This window comes from Mesoplodon mirus (genome assembly GCF_964341445.2).
Source record: "Mesoplodon mirus genome assembly, chromosome: 10".
Lineage (NCBI taxonomy): Eukaryota > Metazoa > Chordata > Mammalia > Artiodactyla > Ziphiidae > Mesoplodon > Mesoplodon mirus.
The window spans coordinates 8,856,758-8,883,995 of record NC_138986.1 but is presented as its reverse complement, the minus strand read 5'-3'; the positions used below and the strand labels follow the sequence as shown (position 1 = coordinate 8,883,995).

The window sequence follows — 27,238 nt, the reverse complement described above, 5'->3', positions numbered from 1 at the left end:
TGAGCAAATGAGTAAGTGAATGAATGAAGCAAGGATAGAGCTGTTTGGAGATAAAAGGTGTTGCTATACATAGTAGTACCCATTGCCAGTGGTGGCACCGACTAGGCACCTAAGAACGGAAACGAGTTCTTTACCTTTTTGGCATCCAGCAACCTGCAGCTAAATTTAATGTCCAGTTGAAGTAATTCCAGGAATCAGTATGCCCTCTGTCACCCAATTTCCTTCTTTTATGCTTCTACTTATTTCTTTTAATGGTCCTATTGGATATGTGCCATTTAAGATAAATGCTCCCCAGATTTCCCTCGAAAATAGATAAGGTGTAAGTAATAATCCAATGAAGAAGAATAGGTATTAATTGTGGTAGTTTGTTTTGCTAATTTTCCAACCATTAAAAAGATTTAAAGGGCTTCCCAGGTGGCGCAGTGGTTGAGAGTCCGCCTGCCGATGCAGGGGACGCGGGTTCGTGCCCCGGTCTGGGAAGATCCCACATGCTGCGGAGTGGCTGGGCCCGTGAGCCATGGCCACTGAGCCTGTGCTCTGCAACGGGAGAGGCCACAACAGTGAGAGGCCCGCGTACTGCAAAAAAAAAAAAAAAAAAGATTCAAAACCAAAAAATTAGCCCAGTTCTCCATTTTTGCAGGGAGATGATATGAAAAGTTTTAAAATATTTTGCTTTCCCTAAAAATTTTTTTTTTCTGATTATAGACTGGCTTTTTTTTTTCGTCTAAGATCTTGTAATTTAATATTTAGTTTTGTTTTCTTAATTCCTTATATACCATAGTTGCATTTCATCTGTGGTATATCAGAGTGATCAAAATACACAGATTTTCAAGGGCATCCAGGGCGTCTTTAGGCAGCTCCCTGCCCTTCCGGTACTGTTATCTCCCCCTCCACTCTCAGGCATTTGGAATCTCCCTGCAGAGGGTTTTACTGCTGCTTCTGAGGCCCCTGCTCCAGGATCAGCTGAGGGCTCTTTCATATTAAATTCAAAGTTCCTGATTCAGTGGGACCAGGTGAGACCCAAGAGTATATACAGACATCCCTTGATATCCACGTGGTTTGGGTCCAGTACCCCTTGGGTACCAAAATCTGAGGATGCTCAAGTCCCTTATATGCAATGGTGTAGTATTTTTATATAACCTGTCCACATCCTCCCATATACTTTAAATCATCTTTAGATTCCTTATAATACCTAATACAATGTAACTACTATGTAAATAGTTGTAAATACAATATAAATACTATGTAAGTAGTTTCCAGTGTGCCACAAATTCAAGTTTTGCTTTTTGGAACTTCCTGGAATTTTTTGAAAGTTTTCCACCGAGGTTGGTTGAATACAGATGTAGACCCTGTGGACACAGGGTCCGACTATATTTAACAAGTCCCCAGGTAATTCTTCTTATGCACTTTAAGTTTGAGAGGCGCTGGTAAAGTAGCAAATTTAATGAACAGTTGTGATGGAACTTTTCTAGATCACTAATAACTAGAAAACAAACTAAAACCCATCTTTACTTACTCTTTTGGCATCTGCTAAGCATATAAAGATAGTGCCCTCTTCTGGCTCCTTGCTGTACAGGTACATGTTTTTACTTTATTCTTTAAAAAAAATATTTTTACAACCCTGACATTTTATGAGTTGATAGTTGAGTTTAAAAGCAGAAAGGTCATGGCACTAATACTTTTAATACTAGTACCTTTCAAGTTTCAAAATGATCAAATGTGATGTATAAACAATATATTGTGGTTTTTGCTGTATTGTTGATAATTGGGGAAATCGTGTAGGAAGGCTTCACTTTAGACAGAGCCTCTGTTAATGGTCTTGGGGACCTACTATATAACTAACCAGGATGATACTATGCCTAATAATTATGAAGGGAAATAACTTTTCTCTCCCGTTCTCAGTGGTGAATGTGATTCAGTTCTTCGTGTGACTTTTCAGAGTTTTATTCTTGGATGTAGTCCATCTGATCGCAGGGCCATCATGACAGCATCTGGCTGGCTGTGTGTGCCTGAAACACTCAGGTTTGTGAATTAAAAGAAGTGGGTACCAGTATGTATGTAGTGACTCTGTCACAAGGCCCTGCCTTTATCGCCTCTCTACCTATTGGCTCAGAAAAGCCCCTCCTCCGCAATTTAGAGGATTCTACAAAAATGATTCAGGCAAGCTTTCTGTAAGTTACAAATGCAGTGCCTAGTGCTTACTTGCATGAGAGGGTGTCTTTATGAAATCATGTTTATTTCCAGGTATAAAATTTTGCATATGCTTTTGTCTTATTTTAAAGCAAATGTGGCATCTTACTCGGTTGAATATTTTCTTCTCACTACTCTCTTTAGGAGGAAGACAAAATAGGTACCCAGAAAAGAGTGTGGTGAAATGATTTTCAGAAGTGATTTTCCCAGATGATTGGATTGCTTGTCACATCCCTGACATGTTTAGACTGGACCATTTAAACTGGTTAGAACAGAAACTATCAAGTCAGATTATGGTTAATGCAGTGAAGTAAGACCTTGACCTTCGAACTTTGTTTTCAACCAGTGTTTCTAGGTGATAATCTTCTGGAGGCAGGCTCTTGAGTTTGGTTGTCTTTGGTTGCATGATGCCTTTGAGTTTGTCCATAGCAGCAACTCAAAAATGGAGTTGTTGGGCTTCCCTGGTGGCGCAGTGGTTGAGAGTCCACCTGCCGATGCAGGGGACACGGGTTCGTGCCCCGGTCCGGGAAGATCCCACATGCCGCGGAGCGGCTGGGCCCGTGAGCCATGGCCGCTGAGCCTGCGCGTCTGGAGCCTGTGCTCCCCAACGGGAGAGGTCACAGCAGTGAGAGGCCTGCGTACCGCCAAAAAAAAAAAAAATTGATCTGTTTAGACTGTCCAAGTTTCTTTGAAACTATCGATTCACCCCAGATATATATTTTTTGTATCTCAAATATTCGCCAGGAGACTAGGGCTTCCCTGCTGCCTTCTGAGCCCCAGTGCTCCTACCAGGACCATTTCTCTGCCTCTCCCACTATCCTCCACGCTCTGTCCACTACGCCTTGATAATGAGACCGTCTAGGCAGCCCACGTCTTTGGTACTGAATTGTCAAGACCAACTTGCTCTCCGTCATCACTTTTCCTATTTAAATGAACAGAATGGGAAACCAAGGTGAAATAGTTGAATACGATTTCTGAATTCAGAATTCATATGTTTACATGTTTAGACTAAAATACTGACTAGGGTAGTTTCCAGGGAGTATCTTGACAATCGGATAGTAAACTATTTATATGAATACATTTTTTAAAAGACCAGACGCACATATACTTAAACAAGAAATCATTTTATTTTATTTTATTTAGGTATTTAGTCTTTATTCTGAAGCTGATAGACAACAGTTTTTTAAATTTATTTTTTTATACAGCAGATTCTTAATTAGTCATCAATTTTATACACATCAGTGTATACATGTCAATCCCAATCGCCCAATTCATCACACCACCACCACCACCACCCCCGTGGCTTTCCCCCCTTGGTGTCCATACGTTTGTTCTCTACATCTCTGTCTCAATTTCTGCCCTGCAAACCGGTTCATCTGTACCGTTTTTCTAGGTTTCACATATATGCGTTAATATACGATATTTGTTTTTCTCTTTTTGACTTACTTCACTCTGTATGACAGTCTCTAGATCCATCCACGTCTCAACAAATGACCCAATTTCATTCCTCTTAATGGCTGAGTAATATTCCATTGTATATATATACCACACCTTCTTTATCCATTCATCTGTTGATGGACACTTAGGTTGCTTCCATGTCCTGGCTATTGTAAATAGTGCTGCAATGAACATTGGGGTGTGTGTGTCTTTTTGAATTATGGTTTTCTCTGGGTATATGCCCAGTAGTGGGATTGCTGGGTCATATGGTAATTCTATTTTTAGTTTTTTAAGGAACCTCCATACTGTTCTCCATAGTGGCTGTATCAATTTACATTCCCTCCAACAGTGCAAGGGGTTTCCCTTTTCTCCACACCCTCTCCAGCATTTGTTGTTTGTAGATTTTCTGATGAAGCCCATTCTAACTGGTGTGAGGTGATACCTCATTGTAGTTTTGATTTGCATTTCTGTAATAATTAGTGATGTTGAGCAGCTTATCATGTGCTTCTTGGCCATCTGTATGTCTTCTTTGGAGAAATGTCTGTTTAGATATTCTGCCCAGTTTTGGATTGGGTTATTTGTTTTTGTAATATTGAGCTGCGTGAGCTGTTTATATATTTTGGAGATTAATCCTTTGTCCATTGATTCGTTTGCAAATGTTGTCTCCCATTCTGAGGGTTGTCTTTTCGTCTTGTTTATGGTTTCCTTTGCTGTGCAAAAGCTTTTAAGTTTCATTAGGTCCCATTTGTTTATTTTCGTTTTTATTTCCATTCCTCTAGGAGGTGGATCAAAAAAGATCTTGCTGTGATTTATGTCAAAGAGTGTTCTTGCTATGTTTTCCTCTAAGAGTTTTATAGTGTCCGGTCTTACATTTAGGTCTCTAATCCATTTTTAGTTTATTTTTGTGTATGGTGTTAGGGAGTGTTCTAATTTCATTCCTTTACATGAAGCTGTCCAGTTTTCCCAGCACCACTTATTGAAGAGACTGTCTTTTCTCCATTGTATATCCTTGCCTCCTTTGTCATAGATTAGTTGACCATAGGTGCGTGGGTTTATCTCTGGGCTTTCTATCTTCTTCCATTGATCTATGTTTCTGTTTTTGTGCCAGTACCATATTGTCTTGATTACTGTAGCTTTGTAGTGTAGTGTGAAGTCAAGGAGTCTGATTCCTCCAGCTCCGTTTTTTTCCCTCAAGACTGCTTTGGCTATTCGGGGTCTTTTGTGTCTCCATACAAATTTTAAGATTTTTTGTTCCAGTTCTGTAAAAAAATGCCATTGGTAATTTGATAGGGATTGCATTGAATCTGTAGATTGCTTTGGGTAGTATAGTCATTTTCACAATATTGATTCTTCCAATCCAAGAACATGGTTTATCTCTCCATCTTTTGGTATTACCTTTAATTTCTTTCATCAGTGTCTTGTAGTTTTCTGCATACAGGTCTTTTGTCTCCCTAGGAAGGTTTATTCCTAGGTATTTTATTCTTTTCGTTGCAATAGTAAATGGGAGTGTTTCCTTGATTTCTCTTTCAGATATTTCATCATTAGTGTATAGGAATGCAAGAGATTTCTGTGCATTAATTTTGTATCCTGCAACTTTACCAAATTCATTGATTAACTCTAGTAGTTTTCTGGTGGCATTTTTAGGATTCTCTATGTATAGTATCATGTTATCTGCAAAGAGTGACAGTTTTACTTCTTCTTTTCCAATTTGTGTTCCTTTTATTTCTTCTCTGATTGCTGTGGCTAGAACTTCCAAAACTATGTTGAATAATAGTGGTGAGAGTGGACATCCTTGTCTTTTTCCTGATCTTAGGGGAAATGCTTTCAGTTTTTCACCATTGAGAATGATGTTTGCTGTGAGTTTGTCATATATGGCCTTTATTATGTTGAGGTAGGTTCCCTCTGTGCCCACTTTCTGGAGAGTTTTTATCATAAATGGGTGTTGGTTTTGTCAAAAGCTTTTTCTGCATCTGTTGAGATGATCATATGGTTTTTATTCAATTTGTTAATATGGTATATCACATTGATTGATTTGCATATATTGAAGAATCCTTGTATCCCAGGGATAAACCCCACTTGATCATGGTGTGTGATCCTTTTAATGTGTTGTTGGATTCTGTTTGCTAGTATTTTGTTGAAGGGTTTTGCATCTATATTCATCAGTGATATTAATCTGTAATTTTCTTTCTTTGTAGTATCTTTGTCTGGTTTTGGTATCAGGGTGATGGTGGCCTCATAGAATGAGTTTGGGAGTGTTCCTTCCTCTGCAGTTTTTTGGAAGAGTTTGAGAAGTATGAGTGTTAGCTCTTCTCTAAATGTTTGGTAGAATTGACCTGTGAAACCATCTGGTACTGGACTTTTGTTTGTTGGAAGATTTTTAATCACAGTTTCAATTTCATTCCTTGTGATTGGTCTGTTCATATTTTCTATTTCTTCCTGATTCAGTCTTGGAAGGTTATACCTTTCTAAGAATTTGTCCGTTTCTTCCAGGTTGTCCAATTTATTGGCATAGAGTTGCTTGTAGTAGTCTCTTAGGATGTTTTGTATTTCTGCGGCGTTTGTTGTAACTTCTCCTTTTTCATTTCTAATTTTATTGATTTGAGTCCTCTCCCTCTTTTTCTTGATGAGTCTGGCTAATGGTTTTTCAAATTGTTTATCCTTTCAAAGAACCAGCTTTTAGTTTTATTGATTTTTGCTATTGTTTTCTTTGTTTCTATTTCATTTATTTCTGCTCTGATCTTTATGATTTCTTTCCTTCTGCTAACTTTGGGTTTTGTTTGTTCTTCTTTCTTTAGTTCCTTTAGGTGTAGCATTAGATTGTTTATCTGAGATTTTTCTTGTTTCTTGAGGTAGGCTTGTATAGCTATAAACTTCCCTCTTAGAACTGCTTTTGCTGCATCCCATAGGTTTTGGATCATCGTGTTTTCATTTTCATTTGTCTCTAGGTATTTTTTGATTTCCTCTTTGATTTTTTCAGTGATCTCTTGGTTATTTAGTGATGTATTGTTTAGCCTCCATGTGTTTGTGTTTTTTACATTTTTTTCCCTGTAATTCATTTCTAATCTCATAGCGTTGTGGTCAGAAAAGATGCTTGATATGATTTCAATTTTCTTAAATTTACTGAGGCTTGATTTGTGACCCAAGATGTGATCTATCCTGGAGAATGTTCCATGCACACTTGAGAAGAAAGTGTAATCTGCTGTTTTGGGATGGAATATCCTATAAATATCTATTAAATCTATCTGGTCTATTGTGTCATTTAAAGCTTCTGTTTCCTTATTTATTTTCATTTTGGTTGATCTGTCCATTGGTGTAAGTGAGGTATTAAAGTGCCCCCCTAATATTGTGTTACTGTCAATTTCCTCTTTTATACCTGTTAGCAGTTGCCTTATGTATTGAGGTGCTCCTATGTTGGGTGCATATATATTTAAAATTGTTATATCTTCTTGGATTGATCCCTTGATCATTATGTAGTGTCCTTCCTTGTCTCTTATAACATTCTTTAAAGTCTATTTTATCTGATATGAGTATTGCTACTCCAGCTTTCTTTTGATTTCCATTTGCATGGAATATCTTTTTCCATCCCCTTACTTTGTCTGTATGTGTCCCTAGGTCTGAGTTGGGTCTCTTGTAGACAGCATATATATGGGTCTTGTTTTTGTATCCATTCAGCAAGCCTGTGTCTTTTGGTTGGAACATTTAATCCATTCATGTTTAAGGTAATTATTGATATGTATGTTCCTGTGACCATTTTCTTAATTGTTTTGGGTTTGTTTTTGTAGGTCCTTTTCTTCTCTTGTGTTTCCCACTTAGAGAAGTTCCTTTAGCATTTGTTTTAGAACTGATTTGGTGGTGCTGACTTCTCTTAGCTTTTGCTTGTCTGTAAAGCTTTTGATTTCTCCATCGAATCTGAATGAGATCCTTGCCAGGTAGGGTAATCTTAATTGTAGGTTCTTCCCTTTCATCACTTTAAGTATATCATGCCACTCCCTTCTGGATTGTAGAGTTTCTGCTTAGAAATCAGCTGTTAACCTTATGGGAGTTCCCTTGTATGTTATTTGTTGTTTTTCCCTTGCTGCTTTCAAGAATTTTTCTTTGTCTTTAATTTCTGCCAGTTTGATTACTATGTGTCTTGGCATGTTTCTCCTTGGGTTTATCCTGTATGGGACTCTCTGTGCTTCCTGGACTTGAGTGGCTATTTCCTTTCCCATGTTAGGGAAGTTTTCGACTATAATCTCTTCAAATATTTTCTTTGGTCCTTTCTCTGTCTGTTGTCCTTCTGGGTCCCCTATAATGTGAATGTTGTGGCATTTAATGTTGTCCCAGAGGTCTCTTAGGCTGTCTTCATTTCTTTTCATTCTTTTTTCTTTATTCTGTTCCTCAGCAGCGAATTCCACCACTCGGTCTTCCAGGTCATTTATCTGTTCTTCTGCCTCAGTAATTCTGCTATTGATTCTTTCTAGTGTAGTTTTCATTTCAGTTATCATGTTGCTCATTTCTGTTTGTTTGTTCTTTAATTCTTCTAGGTCTTTGTTAAACATTTCTTGCATCATCTTGATCTTTGCCTCCATCCTTTTTCCGAGGTCCTGGATCATCTTCACTATCATTATTCTGAATTCTTTTTCTGGAAGGTTGTCATCTCCACTTCATTTAGTTGTTTTTCTGGGGTTTTATCTTGTTCCTGCCTCTGGTACATAGCCCTCTGTCTTTTCATCTTGTCTATCTTTCTGTGAATGTGGTTTTTGTTCCACTGGCTGCAGGATTGTAGTTCTTCTTGCTTCTGCTGTCTGCCCTCTGGTGGATGAGGCTATTCAAGAAATCATTTTAAATTGAAGAACTCCAGATTCATTTTTTTAATGTTTTTAAATATACATAATATAAAATTTACGGTTTTAACTATTTCTAAGTGTATAGTTCAGTAGCACTAGTAACTTTTCATTGTTCTTTAACCACTACCACCATCTATCTCTAGAACGTTTTCCTCTTGCAAAACTGCAGCTCTGTACCCATTAAACAACGCCTCCATCCCTTCCGCCCCCCTCTTGCAGCCCCTGACAACCACCCTTCTACTTTCTGTCTCTATGATTTTGATTACTCTAAGTAGCTCATAAAAGTGGAATCATAATATATTTGTCCTTATTTCATTTAGCATGTCTTCAAATTTTATCCATGTTGTAGCATAGATCAGCGTTTTATTCCTTTGCAAGACAATGATATTTCATTGGATGTATATCCCACATTTTGTTTATCCATTCATGTATCAGTGGACACTTGGGTTGCTTCTACCTTTTGGCTATTATGAATAATGCTTCTATGAACATTGAAATATCTGTTCAAGTCCCTGCTTTCACGTCTCTTGCGTTTTTACCCAGAATTGGAATTGCTGGATCAAATGGTAATTCCATGTTTAATTTTTGGAGGAACTGCCATTTTGTTTTCCCCTAGTGGCCGCCCCATTTTATGTTCCTACTAGGAATTCACAAGGGTTCCAATTTCTCCATATCTATGCTAACACTTGTTTTCTCTTTTTTATTGTTGTTGTTGTGTAAGAGCCATTGTAATGGGTATGAGGTGATATCTAATTGTGGTGGTTGTTTTAGTCATTCAGTCTGCCTTTATTGGGTATCTACAAGCCTGACATTTATTCATTTCTGTGTATGGATTCTTTTTTTTCCTTGACGATTTCACTATATATATATGTGTGTGTGTGTGTGTGTGTGTATATATATATCTCAAATGTTTACCACCATAAAGTTTGTTAACACATCCTTCACTTAAGTACCATTTTGTTGTTGTCATGGTGAGAATATTAATGCTCTACTCAAAGCACCTTTCAAGTGTACACATAGTATTGTTAACTATAGTCACCATGGTCACTATATGTTAGATCCCCAGAACTTACTCATCTTATAAGTGAACGTTGGTAGCCTTTGCCCAACATCTCCCCATTTCCCCCAGCCCTCAGCTCTTGGCAACCACCATTCTCCTCCATTTCTACAAGTTCAGTGGTTTTAGATTCCACATATAATTGACATCATGTGATATTTGTCTTTCTTTGACTTATTTCACTTAGCTTAGTGCTATCAGGGTCTTTCCATGTTGTTGCATATATCAGGATTTCCTCTTATATGGCTGAATAATATTTCATCCTGTGTGTGTGTGTGTGTGTATATATGCCACATTTTCTTTATTCATTTATCTATTGATGTTTACTTAGACTGTTTCCATGTCTTGGCTATTGTGAATAATGCTGCAATGAACATGGGACTGCAGATGTCTCCTTAAAATAGTAATTTCATCTCCTTTGGATATGTACCCATAAGTGGGATTGCTGGATCATGTAGTAGTTCTATTTTTAAAGAAATAAACTGAGGAAACTCCATACTGTTTTTCCATAGTGGCTATATCATTGTGGTTTTGATTTACATTTCCCTAATGATTAGTGATGTTTAATATCTTTTCATCTGCTTATTGGGCCATTTCTATGTCTTCTTTGGAGAAATGTGTATTCAAGTCTTTGCCCATATTTGAATTGGGTTGTTTTGTTTGTTTCTTGAAAAAGAAGAAGAAAGCTGGAAGACTCATACTTCCTGATTTCAGAACTTACTGCAAAGCCACAGTAATCCAAAGAGTGAGGCCCTGGCATAAGGGCAGACATGTAGACCAGTGGAATAGAATAGAGATCCCAGAACAAAACTCTTGTGCATATGATTAAGTGACTTTTTTTAATCGAAGTGTAGTTGATGTACAATATTATATAAGTTACAGGTGTACAGCATAGTGATTCACAATTTTCAAAGGTTATACTCCATTTATAGTTATTATAAAATGTTGGGTATATTCCCTGTGTTGTATAGTCAAGTGATTTTTGACAAGGGTGCCAATATCATTCAATGGGGAAAGGACAGCCTTTTCAATAAAGGGTGCTGGGAAAACTGGATGTGTATGTGTAAAAGAATGAAGTTAGACTCTTACCTAACACCGTAAACAAAAGTTAACTCAAAGGATCAAAGACCTAAAAATAAGACCTAAAACTATAAAACTCTTAAAACAAGGGGAAAGAAGACATTGGCTTTGACAATGATTTTTTTTCTTAATTGAAGTATAGTTGATTTACAATGTTGTGTTAGTTTCAGGTGTACAGCAAAGTGATTCAATTTCATATATATATTCAGTTTCATATATATTCATATATATAATTCTTTTCAAACTCTTTTCCATTATAGCTTATCATAAGATATTGAGTATACTTCCCTGTGCTGTACAGTAGGTCCTTGTTGTTTATCTATTTTATATATAGTACTGTGTATCTGTTAATCCCAAACTCCTAGTTTATCCCTCCCTACCCTCCTTTCCCCTTTGGTAACCATAAGTTTGTTTTCTATGTCTGTGAATCTGTTTCTGTTTTGAAAATAAGGTCATTTGTAATTGAGAAAAAAGATTCCACGTATAAGTGATACATATTTTATTCATTTTCTCTGTCTGACTTACTTCGCTTAGTATGATCATCTCGAGGTCCATCCACATTGCTGCAAATGGCATTATTTCATTCTTTTTTAATGGCTGAGTAATACTCCACTGTACATATGTACCGCATCTTCTTTATCTGTTCATCTGTCAATGGATACTTAGGTTGTTTCCATGTTTGGCTATTGTGAATAGTGCTGCTATGAACATTGGGATGCATGTATCTTTTTGAATTATGGTTTTCTCTGGGTATATGCCCAGTAGTGGGATTGCTGGGTCATATGGTAATTCTATTTTTAGCTTCTTAAGGAACCTCCATACTGTTCTCCATAGTGGCTGTATCAATTTACATTCCCACCAACAGTGCAAGAGGGCTCCCTTTTCTCCACACCCTCTCCAGCATTTATTATCTGTAGACTTTTTGATGATGGCCATTCTGACCCGTGTGATGTGATACCTCATTGTAGTTTTGATTTATATTTCTCTAATAATTAGTGATGTTGAGCATTTTTTCATGTGCCTATTGGCCATTTGTGTATCTTCTTTGGAAAAACGTCTGTTTAGGTCTTCTGCCTATTTTTTCATTGGATTGTTTTTTTTGATATTGTTGTATGAACTGTTGATATATTTTGGAAACTAAGCCCTTATCAGTCTCATCATTTGCGAATATTTTCTCCCAGTCTGTAGGTTGTCTTTTGTTTATGGCTTCCCTTGCTTTGCAAAAACCAAGTTTGACAAGGTCCCATTTGCTTATTTTTGCTTTTTTTTTTAAGGTAATTTTATTTTATTTTATTTTTAAAATTTATTTATTTAATTTATTTATTTTTGGCTGCACTGGGTCTTTGTTGCTGTGCACAGGCTTTCTCTAGTTGCGGCGGGCGGGGGCTACTCTTCGTTGCGGTGCGCAGACTTCTCATTGCGGTGTCTTCTCTTGCTGTGGAGAATGGGCTCTAGGCACGTGGGTTTCAGTAGTTATGGCACGTGGGCTCAGTAGTTGTGGCTCACAGACTCTAGAGCGCAGGCTCAGTAGTAGTGGTGCACGGGCTTAGTTGCTCCGCGGCATGTGGGATCTTCCCGGACCATGGCTCGAACCTGTGTCCCCTGCATTGATAGGCGGATTCTTAACCACTGCACCACCAGGGAAGCCCTATTTTTGCTTTTATTTCTATTGCCTTAGGAGACTGACCTAAGAAAACATTGCTACGACTTATGTCAGAGAATATTTGCCTATGTTCTCTTCTAGGAATTCTGTTGTGTCATGTCTTATATGTAAGTCTTTTTAAGGCATTTTGAGTTTATTTTTGTGTATGGTGTGAGGGAGTGTTCTAACTTAGTTGATTCACATGTGGCTATCCAACCTTCCCAACACCACTTGTTGAAGAGACTGTCTTTTCTCCATTGTATATTCTTGCCACCTTTTTCAAAGATTAATTGACCGTAGTTGTGTGGGTTATTTCCAGGCTCTCTATTCTGTTTCATTGATCCATATGTCTGTTTTTGTGCTAATATCATGCTGCTTTGATTACTGTAGCTTTGTAGTATTGTCTGAAGTCTGAGAGGACAGTGATTTCTCAGATATGATACGAAAGGCACAGGCAACAGAAAAAAGAAATAGATAAACTAGACTTCATCAAAATGAAAAACTTTTGTGCATCAAAGGATATTATCAACAGAGAAAAAGTCAGCCCATGAAATGGGAGAAAATATTTGGAAATCGCATATCTGATAAGGGATTAATATCTAGAATCTTTAGGATAGAGAACTCTTAAAACCCACATTCAATTTTTAGAGAAAATTAAAGGCTGTGGAAAAGCAGTTTATACCCAGTTATCCCCAGGTTCGCACCATGCCTGGGCCAGTTACCTTCAACCTTAAGTGTCTCTTTGTGGAAGAGTTACTGCCCAGATCTTGAAGATTATTATTAACACAGAAGCCATCCAGAATTTCTGCTGATAGAATACAGGGAGCTTAACTAAAGGGAAAAATTATCTTTCTTTCTTGCAGCTAAGCAGAAGAGTAATGTCTAGTGGCAGAAGGACACTGGATGAGATACACTTTCTGCCAACAGGATTACAAATCTATTATTAATTTCAGTTCTTGTGGAAGGCATTGGTGGCTGACGCGCAGTTGTGCACTGTATCTCCTTTCATCCTGGAATGATGTCTTGGCTCCAGTGCTATCTAAGCTGAAACTTCTATAAGGGCTAAAATATACCTAAAAAGGCTCTGGAATCCTGCTCTGAAACCACTTATGACAGGATATCAAGATTCTTCACATTCTGAGGGATTTTTTAGGTCAATTTTTTTTAGAAATTTTTCCACCTTGCATAAGTGAGCCAAAGGTTGGTTTAAAACTTTATTGTCCTAGACACCTTTTCTTTCCTATGAAAGAAAAAAATCCTGAAACAGATGATAATTGTCCAATACCTCCCCACCCCCCGCCAACACACACACCGAACCTCTGGTTTTAGTCACCTTTTTCTAGCATTTGGAGGGTACTTAAGCTCCAGTGTGGGCCAACCCTCAGGACTGTCACATACAGTTGTACAGGTTGGGCACTGTACAAGAGAGCCACATCTGAGGGGCTACTGTTCACATCATAGACGTCCCAGGCTTGTGTGTTTATTGTGATGATTTTTCTGGAAGATGCAGCAAAATGTGTTGTTCTAACAAAATCCATATATTACAACCAACTCTTAGGGGGTGGACAAAGCATCTTGATGAAGGAGTGTATTTGTATAGTTCCCAGGGAGGCTCTGTGTGGGTAGACCTACCTGTGCTTTGCTTTGGGTCACACCTGGAACTGCATGGTATGGTTTCCTACGAAGGATGCTTCTCTCCCGCTCCATGGGCCCCAGCAGAGAGGCGGCTCTGGGCCCGGCCACCCTTCCGCTTGTTGGCCCCGTCTGTCCGCTCCACAACTGTCCGACATGGCTCTCTGGGTGTCCGTGACTTTCCGTAGTGAAGGGCTTCTGTGGGGCCTTACAGTGTAGGAGGGGAAGGTAACGACCATGTCTTGGAAGAAGACTAAGCTGCACAGATCCCACGCTTCAGGGTGTGAGGCCCCTCAGCTGCCTATGACCACGCGATGTGGCTGGTCGACAGAGTTGCACTGGGGCGTTCCAGGGAGTCTGCCCTGTGCCCTCTTTCCTGGGAACCACGTCACCCCAGGGAGAAGTGTCGGGGTGACAGGGCATGGCATCTGTGGCAGGACCTGAGGCCCAGGGTGCTGGCTGGTAGGCAGCTGGTGTTCTCGGCTGGTGTCACAGTGGAGCCTTGCTCAAGATGGGTATCCATTCTAGAGGACTTTTTATGAGCACCTGAAGTATGTTGCCTTATCCCTATTGTTTTTAGATGGAGAAGTAGATACAGAAGTAGATACAGTATATTCAGTAGTACTTAGATGTATAATGATGTGCTTGTGCCATTTGCAGGTTGGTTTTTTTTTTTTTTTTTTTTTTTTGCGGTACGCTGGCCTCTCACTGTTGTGGCCTCTCCCGTTGTGGAGCACAGGCTCCGGACGCGCAGGCTCAGTGGCCATGGCTCACGGGCCCAGCCGCTCCGCGGCATGTGGGATCCTCCCGGACCGGGGCACGAACCCGTGTCCCCTGCATCGGCAGGCGGACTCTCAACCACTGCGCCACCAGGGAAGCCCTGCAGGTTGGTTTTTGATCTAGAAGCCTCTGCTCTGCCCTGTGGTTCATGGGGATGCTTACAGCATCCTAAGCTCCTGCTTATGAGCAGAGGTTGTGTCCCATTATCCTTATCTCTGTAAAGAGCCCGTGTGTATTACATACAATTAATGTGAACAAATGGATGAAATTAGGCCAAGTGGTGAAAAAATGATGACCTTGTTTCATCCATATTTGGTACGGCTTATTAAATGATGTCACGCTTATTGTTAAAATAGTGTTGGTTTCTATTGTTGTCATTTATTGTAACCACCTCTGCATGGCAAGCCCTCTGCTGGGTGCTGGGGACACTGAGATGCATAAGACAAGGCCCGTGTCCTCAAAGTTTTCACCGTCTAGTGGGGGAGACAGACATATATGCCAGTGATTGTGGTGCAGTCAGAGGAATTTCAAAGCCAGTGTGCATGGCACCCACGAGGAGACCAGCCTGGTGAGGACAGGCCTAGAATCTGGAGAATAAACCACTAGAAGGACAGAGCAAGTGGTGTGGAAGAGGTGCAGTCTCGTGGGTGTGGGGCATCAGGGAAGTGCAGCTTCAGCTGGACCTGCAAATGGGACGGGGGTGGCAGCAGGTGGCACTGGACAGGTCAGTAGGGACCGAATCACACGGGACCTCTGTAGTAGTTTTCCCCGGCTGCTGTAACAAAGTGCAGACTGGGTGGCTTTGAACAGCAGAGACGTATTGTCTCACAGTTCTGGAGGCTGGAAGTCCAAAGTCAAGTTGTCAGAGGGACCATGCTTCCTCTGAGGGCTCTCAGGTCGGGGAGAATCTCTCGCTGCCTCTTCCAGCTCCTGTCGGTTCCCCGTGACCCTTGGTGTTCCTTGGCTTGTGGACACACCACTCCAGTCTCTGCCTCTGTTGTGACACCGCCATCGCCTCCTTACCTTTCCTCTGTGCCTGTCAGCCTCTGTGTCCAAATCACTCCAGTCTCTGCCTCTGTTGTGACACCGCCATCGCCTCCTTACCTTTCCTCTGTGCCTGTCAGCCTCTGTGTCCAAATATTCCCTTTTCACAAGGACACCGGTCCTATTGGCTCAGGACCCGCCCTAATGTCCTCAGCTGAACTTGATCTGCAAAGACTGTCTCCAAATAAGGTCACATTTGCAGTTGCCTGTGGGTAGGGCTTCAACATATCTTTTCATAGGGGACACAGCTCACCCCGAAGCAGCTTTCTTATGCTGGTCGAAGTTTCTTTTGTAGCCACTTGGGCTGTGAGTTGCTAGCAGAGGTCAGGACGTCGTGTGTGCTCCGGAGGGTGGGTGGCAGCAGGGGGAGCTGAGCCCTGGACCCGTCGCACAATACCCGCGAGCCTCGGTGTTCACTTACAGAATTGGGATGACACCTGTGACGAACCATGGAGCAAATGCACGCAGAGTGCCCCGCACAGCCCCTGGCGGACAGGTAGCTTCTAATAAATGCCACTGCGCCTCCCTGAATGTGCCCCGAAGCCTAGGATCCTGTGGGCCCTGGCCCACAGCTGCTCCCTGGGAAGCCTAACGAGGCGGCCTGAGCAGGGCCCCAGCCTGCCTGTCAGGACACCTTGGGGGGAGGGGGGGGCGTCTTTCCACGAGCATTTCCTCATAGTAGTTACATGCATTAAAAAAAAAAATGTTAACAAGTAAATATTTAGTGCTTTTTAAGGAAGCCTCTGGTAAGAAATGGCTGAGGAACAGAAGGGGGAAAAAAAGCAAAATGGCAATAAACAGGGACAGAGCCCCAGGGTGGCGCTCCTCAACCTTCAGCGAGCAGAGGCCCACCCTGCAGGGCTGGGGTTGGCCTGGGACTCTGCATTGCCCACAGGCTCCCCGCCGGTGCCCTGCCGAGGGCCGCCATCCACACCTGGAGCAGCAAGGATGTGGGGCAGACTAGGTCCCACGGCCCAGACCTATCCTCCTGCCTGTTTTCGTACCTCCCATGAGCTAAGAACGGGTTTTACATTTTTTAATGGTCAGAAGAATAATATTTGTGACACACAAAACACAGGAAATTCAAATTTCGATGTCCACTCCCAGAGCACAGACACGCCCCCACTCTTTAACATTGTCTGTGGCCGCTGTCCCAAGTGCAACGTTGAGTGCGTGGGCCAGAGGAGGCATAGAGCCTAGAATGTTTGCCATCTGGCGGTGCGGCCCGGTGCAGCCAGCAGGGGGCAGCAGAGACCTGCGCGTGGGCCGGGCCTCCCGGGGCTCAGGACGGGTATTTAGAAATGCGACAGGGCCTAAGCTGGGGTTTAGGAGGCGGGAGGTAGAAAGGCAATTAGCCAGGGGAGATGGGGCGGGGTAAGTGGAGAACGCCCAGCGTAAGTAGGGCAATAGGAGCTCTTCAAGGGCCCAGGGATGCCGGTGGGGCTGGGACCTCAGGCGAAGGCAGTAGGGAGCCACTGGAGGACTGTAAGCGGAGGAGAGAGAGCATCAGCTTGGAGGGAGGGGCTATAGCTGGTGGCTGTGCCTCTGGGAAGTGACCGCAACAGTCCAGGGTCGAGAGGACGAGGGGCTGAGGTGTCAGGGCAGTGGGGAGGGGCCGGCAGCACCTGAGCTGTGACACAGCCCACCGCTCGCCAGCGCCCTGTCCCCTGGATTCTGCATTTTCGCCCAGGACGGGCTGGACAAACGGCGTCTCTCTCTCTCTCCTTTCTCTCTGCCTTGTTTTTCTCTGAATTCGCAACTCCAGTGCACTTAGGGTGGCTCTCTTTTTGCTTCTGGCCTGGCTCTCTTCTTTCCTGTGGGTCCCGCAGATATGGGATCTCACCCATTACCAGCTGGTTCTACTAGTTGAGCACTCAGCCTTTGGGTGAGGCCTTTTTGTTCTTAAAGAATTATTTTGTGGTGGGGCAGGGACATGGCTCAGAGACTCCTGTTAGAATTTGGTGACCACCATTGTGAACCCCAGAAAAATGCACACGGGCAGGTGGACTTAAAATCTGAGATAGGATTTCAGGGCTGATATGCTCCCTGAGCCCCCTAATTTAGGACCCCTGACAGGGTGGCGGTCAGCTCAAGGTCAGCTGAGGGGTTAGCTGTCCCCGGCTTAAAGATTTTGGACTTGATATCAGAGCCATATGCCCTCCTCCCAAAGGCCTCCCTGTAATTCCTGATTGTCTTACTATCCCCGACCTTTCTCACGTCTCCGGAGAAGACGTGAATACCTGTCTTTCTTTGGGATGGATTAAAGCCTTCCGAACACACAAGACCGAACACACAAGACCAGAGCTCCACTGACCTCCTAGGATGGCAGGTCTGGCAGTTCTCAGCTGTGTTGGGCGTTGTGGAGCCTCTAGGGAACTTCCCAGAGCAGCAGAATCCACTTCTGGCCTCCAGCTGGGGTCGGAGTGGCAGTGGGCTGACTTCTCCCTTTGCACTGGGCCAGGAAACATTGTGTTCACAGAACTGCGGACTTGGAGAATTCTATTTTGGGGGTCTTAATACATCATAAAATCCCCTTTCCTTGAAACAAAAAGAGTACTATATCAGATGGAGTCTTATTTAGGAACTTATTAGCCTCTATAACTAGAAATAAGTAGATTACATTTTTTAAAAGATTAATTCAATCTCCATAACAATGTTTAAAGGAATGTAGTCATTCCATTATGAAATGTTTCCAAAGGACAAATGGAAGCTTAGAAGCATGAACTGCTTTTCAAATTATCCAGAATTTAAAAATCTAATCCAGCATCAACTTTCAATAAAAACAGTCATTTCCAGCAAGTGTGGTCTCTTACTCTGTGTGTGTGTGTGTGTGTGTGTGTGTATAACAGCAGCTTTAGTGGAACATAATTTATATAACACAAAATTCACCTATTTAAATGTACAATTTCATGATTTTTGGTAAATGTATGGAGTTGTGCATCACTACAGTCTGATTTTAGAGCATCTGTCACCCCAAAATGGTGTCTTTCTTTTTAATCACAAGATGTGGTATTAGAAAAATAATTTTAATCTATTACGTCCTGTATCTGCATCATCTAAGTTATATTCTTAGTAATAAATGACCTTTATTGTTATCTCTTCCAGGCAAGCAGGAGACAGCTGGAGCAAAGCTCTTGCAATCTTATCAGAAGCTGAGGTGAGTGTTGTCAAAGAACGGGCAGTCCTGGGCCCTCAGGGGCTGGAGCACGAAGGACCCGCTGAAAGAACTTACAGATCTCTTGACTTTCAGATGTCACTGCTTTGGAATGTAACTTTTTTAAAAAAGATGATAAAGTGCCTGAGAAAGATTCAGAGATGTTTCCAGATTCTTATGAAAAGCTAGAAGGAGCTAGCGTAGGATTTTCTCACAAAACATTTTGTTTCTTGAATTCTGAAATCTTGTAAGGAAACTAAATATTGTTTTTGATGGCACGTCCAGTGAGATTCTAAACCAAGCATTTGCGTTTATGAATCATTCATGTCGCCCACATCTTGCCCAGTGCTTGATACCTTGGAGACGTTTGTGGAATAAACATTGTTGGATTTGAACATTGGCCTGAGACGTAGTAACTTTACTGAACACCCAGCCGTCCTGAAGCTAGCAGTAATTCACACACCTGACTATGCTGAATTTATTAAAGTATCACTGAAAGCTCTCCACCAGCAGCTTTTTTCTTGCTCATGGTGAGATTTTCCAGTCTCAGGACTTTTTCATTTTTTTACACCATCCCCCCACCCCGCCACTTCTTTTAGCACAAACTTCTAATTGCTCTTATGGTCAATTTTTACATCCATGACATTTGGGGCATTCTGCTGCATGGTGTCCACTGAGAGGATGCTCAAGTGCACACGGCACACACGTGTGGAGCCCGGATGCCAGAGCAGCCAGGCCACAGAGCCGGTCCCGAGCACCCCAGCTATTTTGCAACACACAGATGGAGTGCAGTGCCCAGACCTTAGACCACATGACGCCCACTTCCCACATCCAGCCCCCAGGGAATCAGGGCCTGTGCAGAGCACATCCAGGCAGGCTGCTGAGCCCTCTTGCGAAAAGTGAGGCAGTGTTTAAAAAAAAAAAAAAAAAACAAGGCAGAGAACTTGAATTATAGGATAAATACAAATGTCGTGTATCTCTAAGACTAATATTTTAAGACATAACTCCTTTCTTACCCTTGTATTTTTCCTCGGCAGCAAAATTTCCGTGGTTCCTCCTTCTCCACCCCCTCTCAGTGAAAGCCAGTGCGGCGGCGGCCCTGGCAGGGTAACGTGCCTGTTGTGTGTGCCTCTGGGGAAGGGGAAATGAGAGGGAAGTAGAGGAAGAGAGGGGACCTGCGAGCTTGAGCCTCACGGCAAAGGGATCCAGCCATGGCTGGAGTGGGTCATAAGGCGAGAGAATGGGGGCTCCGATCGGAGGCTGGGGAGTGCTGGGCCCTGCCTGGTGTCTGCGCTTCCGTCACGCTCTGGGGGCCGTGGGACCATCCCCCCATCCCCCGCACTGTCAGTGGACGCATCTTCTGCCTGTACCCCATGTCCTCGCCTGCACCCCGCATCCCCATCTCTTTACTCTTGTCATTTTGTTGGTTCTCTCCCCTAACTGTGCCCTTGAGCGTGGGCTTCTGGATGGGCTGCCATGTGTCAGGGGTCTCTGGGGGTGGAAAGGGAAATACAGGTTGATGCACAGGTGTGTGATTCGCAGGCCTGGGAGTATCTGTGGAAATGTGCGTGTGTGTCTTTGAGGGTTTGTAGCCACTGACATAAAGAAGACTAGGACTGTTTCCGTGCAAGGAAGTTAGCTGTGTGATCATGGGGGACTTACCTGGGCTCCCACCTGGGAGGTGGAAATAATTCTTCTCGTCTGGTTCACCTCCCATGGCTGGTGTGAGAAATTAACAAAATAACGTCTCTGCTGGTACTTGGAAACTGTAAAGTGCCATGGAAACACATGGTCTTGATTATTTTCATTGTTATTACTCTGTATTAAGGGGAGTAGCTATATCTGTACAAAGGAGGATATACCTGTCTGCTGGTGAGAGAGAGAAAATATGTACTTTTTTCAACTTCAAACTGAGACCCCGGAGTGACCTTCAAAATTCTGCTCTACTTTCTCCTAGAGAGAGATTTTAAGGCTCTGAAGTTACTCAAGCACAGATGTACTCAAGACATATTCCTGGGATGGATGGGTGGGTGGATGGATGGATGGATGGGTGGATGAGACTCGCAGAGGGGAGGGATCCCATTTCTGTTGTTTCTCTTCCTTTTGCTTCTCTCTTCTGTTTTGGGAGGTGGAGCTAACCCTTGGCTCCAGTCTGCTTACCTTGTCCCTGGTACCACCTTCAGCCCTTGTGTCACGTGCATTCTGCCTGTATTGGTGTCCCTTCTGTGCAGAGCTAGGGTGGGGTCCTAAGAGAAGCAGGAATTGGTACAGGCTTTGAGCCCATGAAGTGTCAGCTGTTATTTCTATGAGGTAGTTGCTATCTTGTCAACAACCCCATGGTGATGCCCCTGCCTTTAATGCAGTTGTCAAAACTCAGAGGAGAGAAGCTGAGTAAAGAGAGGACAGTGCCCTCTGCCCCAGACACACACACATGTCCGCACACAACCCGAGAACGCACACCCACCCTTGCCCACGCGTGCCAGGGTTTGGGGGTTGGCGGCCTGGAGGCTGCCAGGGCAAACACAGGTCATCAGACATAACTCTCATTCTCTCCTTTTGTCTCTTTTAGTTCCAGGAACTTGGTCGGTTTAAAGGATTTAACAAGTCTGTGGAAAATTTGTTTCTGTCTGTTACCACCCACATGAAAAGTAAGTGGATGCTTCTCCAGGGGTTCTTCTACCACCGTCCAGGCCAGCCATTCCCCCTGGCCAAGGCCTGGCCGGTGACCTTGGCTGGGGAAGGGCCACTCTCTGTCTCTGGCTCCTGGGGAAAGCCACAGCCCTGGGCCCTTCACCCCTCCACCTGTATTTGCATCAGCGACAGCTCTGAGGGGCTGGTGTGTGTTGGGACCTTTCTAGCTGCCTGGTGTAGAAGGGTGCCCCAAAGATTCCAGACAGTAGACTTGAGAACGGTGTGGTCGGCACTGCCTTCGGAGAGGAGAGGCTCTGACACATCTTGGGGGAAAAGATGACTACCCGGGCGCTTTGGCGGGGCATGTGCAAGATCTCCTCTAGAGAAAAGGGATGATCCACGGTCTTACCCCTGCTCAGTGCATGCAGGAGATACCTAATAAATAGCAAAGCATGAGGATTCATGGTGGATCAGAAGACAGAGGGGTGCTCTGGAGTTGCGCCGTCCTATATGGTAACCTCTAACCACACGTGGCTCTTGAAATGTGGCCGGAGTGAAATATACATTGAATTACAGAGACTTAGTATCGAAAAAAGAGTGAAATTTTTCATTAATAATTTTAATATCGATTATATATTTTCATAATACGTTGGATATTTTGCATTAAATGAAATATAGTATTAAAACTAATTTTACCTGTTTCTTTTTAGTTTTTAAAGTGAGGTTACTAGAATATTTAAAATGACATATGTGAGCTGTATTATCTCCCTGTTGGATGGCGCTACTCTAAAGGTAGTTTCAAGATAGAGACAAGGATCTCATGGGAGAAGGAAGCCCTTTTTAAAGGCCGCACTCACCTTTGAGAGGCTCTCACTGTGTGTGGGTCCTTCCTCTTCCCTTTACTCATCTTTATTCTAGACGATTATACTGCAAAAAAAATTTTTTTAAGTCATCTTTTCAGGGTTTGCTTCCCGAAATGGTTATAAGGATACCCCAAGTCTTGCTTTCACCTCAAGATGTGGTATCTAGTTATACAGTCTTTGTAAGGAACCCCTAAAAAAATCAGCTGGTTTGTTCAGCTGCCTTCTTTGCATTTGGACAACTGGACACTCGGGACGTATGCCCTGAACGCAGAGTAACCTGGGTCAGGAGGTCGCCCGTGAGCCCCGCCCTGACGGTGGCTCCGCCTGCAGAGACATGGGGACACACAGTCACCCACGTTCAGGATGCAGCCCCTCGGTCCTGTGCAGGTGCCCCGGGTCCAGCACGGTGTTGGGGACCCTCCTCCCCGCCCCAGACCTCGGGGTGCAGGAACCCCGGAGGAGGGTTCCCACAGGCCCCGGCAAAGCTGCGCGCTCCCACCTGTCACCCTTGTCTTGATTTTCTAGAACTCTCCAAGTCGCAGAATGACATGACCGCTGACAAGCAACGCCCAGCTGTGGGTCCCAGGCAGTGTGAGGGCCAGTTGGAGAGGAGGAGCCAGTCAGACACCGCGGTCAACGTCACCACCAGGGTATCCCAGGCCTCCGGCCGCCCCACGATCACCCTTCTGCCCGTTTTCTCCATAGATTTCTTCGGCCTTTTACTTCATAGTTAACCATCGAGCAGTCTGAAAAACGTACTTACAAACCCGTCCATTGGCTGGGGTGTGGGTACAGGCCACATGAGGGTGAACATTCAATTTTATTGAATTTGGAAAGTGGTTCAGAACAGGGAAAGGCTTCCACCTCATTCCAAGCCCCCGGGGCTTCCACGTGACCCCCAAAGCTGCCTGCTGGCTTCAAGGCCACACCAAAGGCAAAGGCAGGCCTGCAATGTGCCCAGTTATTCCTGGTCTGTGGATACACTCGTCCTGTCCTATGTCCTGCTTCCAGTAACCTCTGGTTAAAATCTGTCCCGGTCTCTGATTGAAACTATTGAAACCATAAACGCTGCACGTTCAGGTGTGATCGTGAGGGGGCACTCTCCAGGTACCTAACCTGTAAGAGATCTCACCTAGTAAAGGCCTTTAGGGGAAGGATTACTCTTTACACCAGGATTGACCGAGCCAGAAGCAGGTGCACTGGAGAGTGAGTGGAAGTGGACTTTAGGGTCAGAAAACCTGGGTTCTAGTCCAGCTGAGGTGACCTGGCTGTGACAGGTGCCACCGCCTGGCTGTTTTCAGGGTTGATGTGACAGCTTTGGTTAGCTGGACAGGACACGTGCCCTTTTCTGCAGCAGGGGGCTCTATTCAGGATGTTCCCAGACAGACGGTTCTGTAGGCGGTGGGGTGAGCACAGCCTTACTCTCCTGCTGGGACCTCCACGTGCTCTCGATGCAAAATCCAGCCTCCATCCACATCACATCACTTGAACTCCCTGAGCCTCCGAGTGCCCCCTGTCCCCCCCACCACCCCGGGGAATGAAGGTGATAATACCTGTTCTGCCCAGAGCAGCACAGTGATCTTGTAAAGATGCCCTGAGATAACATAACAGTTAAACTGCTACCTAAGTTATCTAAGTATAAACCTAAATTGCCAGCACTTGTTACTATGTGCCAGGCTCTTGCTAAAAGCTTTACCTGGACTCTTTTTACCCTCACACCACCCCTCGAGGTGGGTAGTGCATGTGACCCTGTTTACACTTAGGGAAACTGAGGCTTAGGGAGATTGTCACATGGACCTGGTGACATAACCAGAAATGGTGGGTAGTCTTAGTTTGGAGGCCGAACTGTGGAGCAGCGATTCTCCACTTTAGTGCGTGTGTGAGTCACTTGGGGATCTTGTTGAAATACAGATTCTGAGTCGGTAGATCTGCGATGGGCATGAGATGCAGCATCTCGGGTGTGTTTCTAAGGCATTTGCCGGTGAGCAGGCAGTGCTGCCACGGTCCTCGGACCTCACCGTAAGAGCAGGGCTTGGAGAGTGCATGACGTGTATACGGAAGGTCTTTGAGACCCTCAAGTGCAAACAAGTGTGAGTTCCTGTTGTCTCCACCACCCTACCTGTTGCCCCTGAATCAATGGATGGAAGAGAGGGTCAGTGTGCGTTTAGGTGGCACTGTGTTCTGGGCATGATGGAGTGTTTGTTACCTACTTTATTACATTTCATACTTAACAAAATTCCTGAGAAAGATATTGTTACTCCCATGATAAAGATCTAGAACCTGAGTTTTAGTGAGAGGTTGCCCACCTTGTCTCATAGCAATAGCTTGTAAAAGGTGGAGCTAGGAACAGAACCCAGGTGTGTACGATTCTAAACTCTTAACCTCTTTATTATATGCCCCACATAGGAGGAAAAATTAACTTTTTTAATCCTTAAAGAACCCTGTGAGGTCTGTGTTGTTACTGTCCCATTAAAGATGAGGATTCTGGGGCTGAGAGATGACTCAGAGGGAACGTGGTCAGTGTGGCAGGGCCAGGTGGAGCCTGCTCCAGGGACCATTCCTGTAATGCCTGCCAGGAGATGCCAGCAACGTTTGCAGACTGGCACGGTTCCCACTTCTGGCGTCATGTGCCACATGCTGGGGCATCCCAAGTATCTGTAGGCATAGCTCCTGCTGTTCTGGAGCTGATGTAACGTGGCATCTGTGGCATCATCCTCCCGGGCTGCAGTGCAGTGGAATGGGCCTGCCGGACGAGTGCAGGGTTCTCTGAAGGGCTGGTGGTGCTCAAGGGTAGAGGTGAGGACGAGCTGCGGGGGCCATGGCTAGAGAGCCTCCACTGTGTAGACCCTCTGTCCAGCGTGTGTCCACTTCACCACCACGCTCTTGGCAGGACATGCTCATGACTTTGTAGGCGTTCTCTCTCCCCACTTGAGGATATGGCTGTTTTAAAGAGAAATTTAGCCAAATGTTTATACAGTACTCAGTAATCATGGCATGATCTTTAAATGCTAAACCATTCTAGGGTTGGAGTATAAAGAGTACATCTTTATTTTTTTAAATACTTTTAAAATTTATTTATTTACGTTTGGCCATGTTGGGTCTTCGTTGCTGCGCACGGGCTTTCTCTAGTTGCGGCGAGCGGGGGCCACTGTTCGTGGCAGAGCGTGGGCTTCTTGTTGCAGTGGCTTCTCTTGTTGCAGAGCACGGGCTCTAGGTGTGCGGACTTCAGTAGGTGTAGCACACGGGCTTTTGAACTATACGAAAAACCGTTTCTAACACCTTCATTTCTGAAATCCTCCCTTTGGACCTCCGGCTCCTCCAGCCCAATGTCTCCTCCCCTGTGCCCACGCTTTAGTGTCCCCGAGCCACCTGTCCTCTGGACGACATCACGCATCACTGTGCGTGTGGGATCTCACGTCCGAGTCTCTGCCAGGCCTCTTGCATCTCTGCAGTTGCTTTGGCCTCTAGCAGGTCTAGGAACGTGCTCCATACCTGACCATCACGACAGCCCCTCCACTCGGGATGCCTTACCTTTGGGTCGTTCCCCAGCCAGCCCTTGACACACACTCAGGTCATACTCCCACTGAAGACCATCCCAGGTGCCTCTTCTGCATAAGGCCTCCCACGCTTTCCCGTTGACATGGCTCGTACTTCCATTTTAATGGTGTGTATTTCTGATGAGCTAGTGAGCCTGTGGAGGGCAGACAAGCATCTCCTCCTCCTTCCCCCCACCCCCCGCCTCCTTCCCACTCCCAGGACGTAGAGCAGCGGCACATTGAATAGAGTGTTACTTAACAAATGTCTGATGGAATTGAGTTGAGTTCTGGGAATTGAGAGCGTGAACAATAAACTAGAGGTAATCACGTCTTTCATTTGTTCTGTAATAGTCTTAGCTTTTTATTCCTGAAAATTATGACCATAGTGCAGCTATTTGTATTTCCAAGTTCTACTTCCAACCCAGTGTCAGAACCTAAAGTCTCGATTTGGAGACTTTGTCTTTTCAACCAGGAAGAGGTTTACCTCCCTGCTCTGTACTGGCGCTGTCCGACAGAACTTTCCTGCCACTGCTGCATGTGGTGACTGAGGACTTGAAATGTGTCTAGTGTAACCAAGGAGTTGAATTTATTTGATTTGATTTTAACTGATTGGAATTTAAATAGCCCCATGTGGCTAGTGGCTACCATATTAGAAAGCACAAGATGTACATGTGATAGAAGTACCAACTATTAAAAAATATTTTTATAAAATTTAGAGACATATTTTGATTTTTTTCCTTTTTTATCAGCACATTAGAGGCTGTCAGGCTGAATACTATATTTCATGTGATTAAATGCCTGCATCATTAATAAGGTCAAATGTGGACATCAGTTTCTTTAAGACTTGTACTAATCCATAAGTAAGCCACCCATCACTGTTCATGAATGTCCCAAAGCTTGGTGATGTCTGCCTTGGGGGCCCTGTGTGCGTATGCATTTATCCAAACGGAAGTGTGGCCTCTTACTCAGCACCCGGAAGTTTGCATATTAGTGACATGCAGGCCATGCTCGCTGAAGTCATCACATTTGAACAAACTCAAACTGGGGTGCAGACTGTACTATACTAATTCTGTGTTTTCTTTTTCAGAAGGTCAGCGCACCAGATATTCTGAAACCTCTTAATCAAGAGAGTCCCAGATGCCCTACTAGCCCTGTTTTGAAGCAAGAGGATATCTCATCCAGTCCAGCACCCAACACTTTATTCTCAGGAGGCTTGAGACACGTGAGTCTTGTCTGATCTCCTTGACATGCGACGTGTGGTTGTTGCCATGACGTCAAATTGGATTGTTAGGCAACCCGAGTGCCGTGTTGTCTTGTGGGATAAACTGGAGCGTAATATGGAGTGCAGAGGTGATATTTTACT

The 27,238-nt window shown here is 43.8% G+C and overlaps 1 protein-coding gene across 4 annotated transcripts in view; it reads left to right on the top strand.

Moving 5' to 3' along the window:
* Positions 1 to 27,238, top strand: part of SYTL3 (synaptotagmin like 3) — a 95,422-nt gene that overhangs the window by 38,029 nt on the left and 30,155 nt on the right. For all 4 annotated transcript variants that reach the window (XM_082634194.1, XM_082634191.1, XM_082634193.1 and 1 more), the window contains exons 5-9: positions 18,797 to 18,848; positions 19,883 to 19,952; positions 21,415 to 21,493; positions 22,865 to 22,989; positions 26,963 to 27,097. In XM_082634194.1, coding sequence (XP_082490320.1) covers positions 18,797 to 18,848; positions 19,883 to 19,952; positions 21,415 to 21,493; positions 22,865 to 22,989; positions 26,963 to 27,097 — 461 coding nt within the window. The remainder of the gene's footprint in view (positions 1 to 18,796; positions 18,849 to 19,882; positions 19,953 to 21,414; positions 21,494 to 22,864; positions 22,990 to 26,962; positions 27,098 to 27,238) is intronic.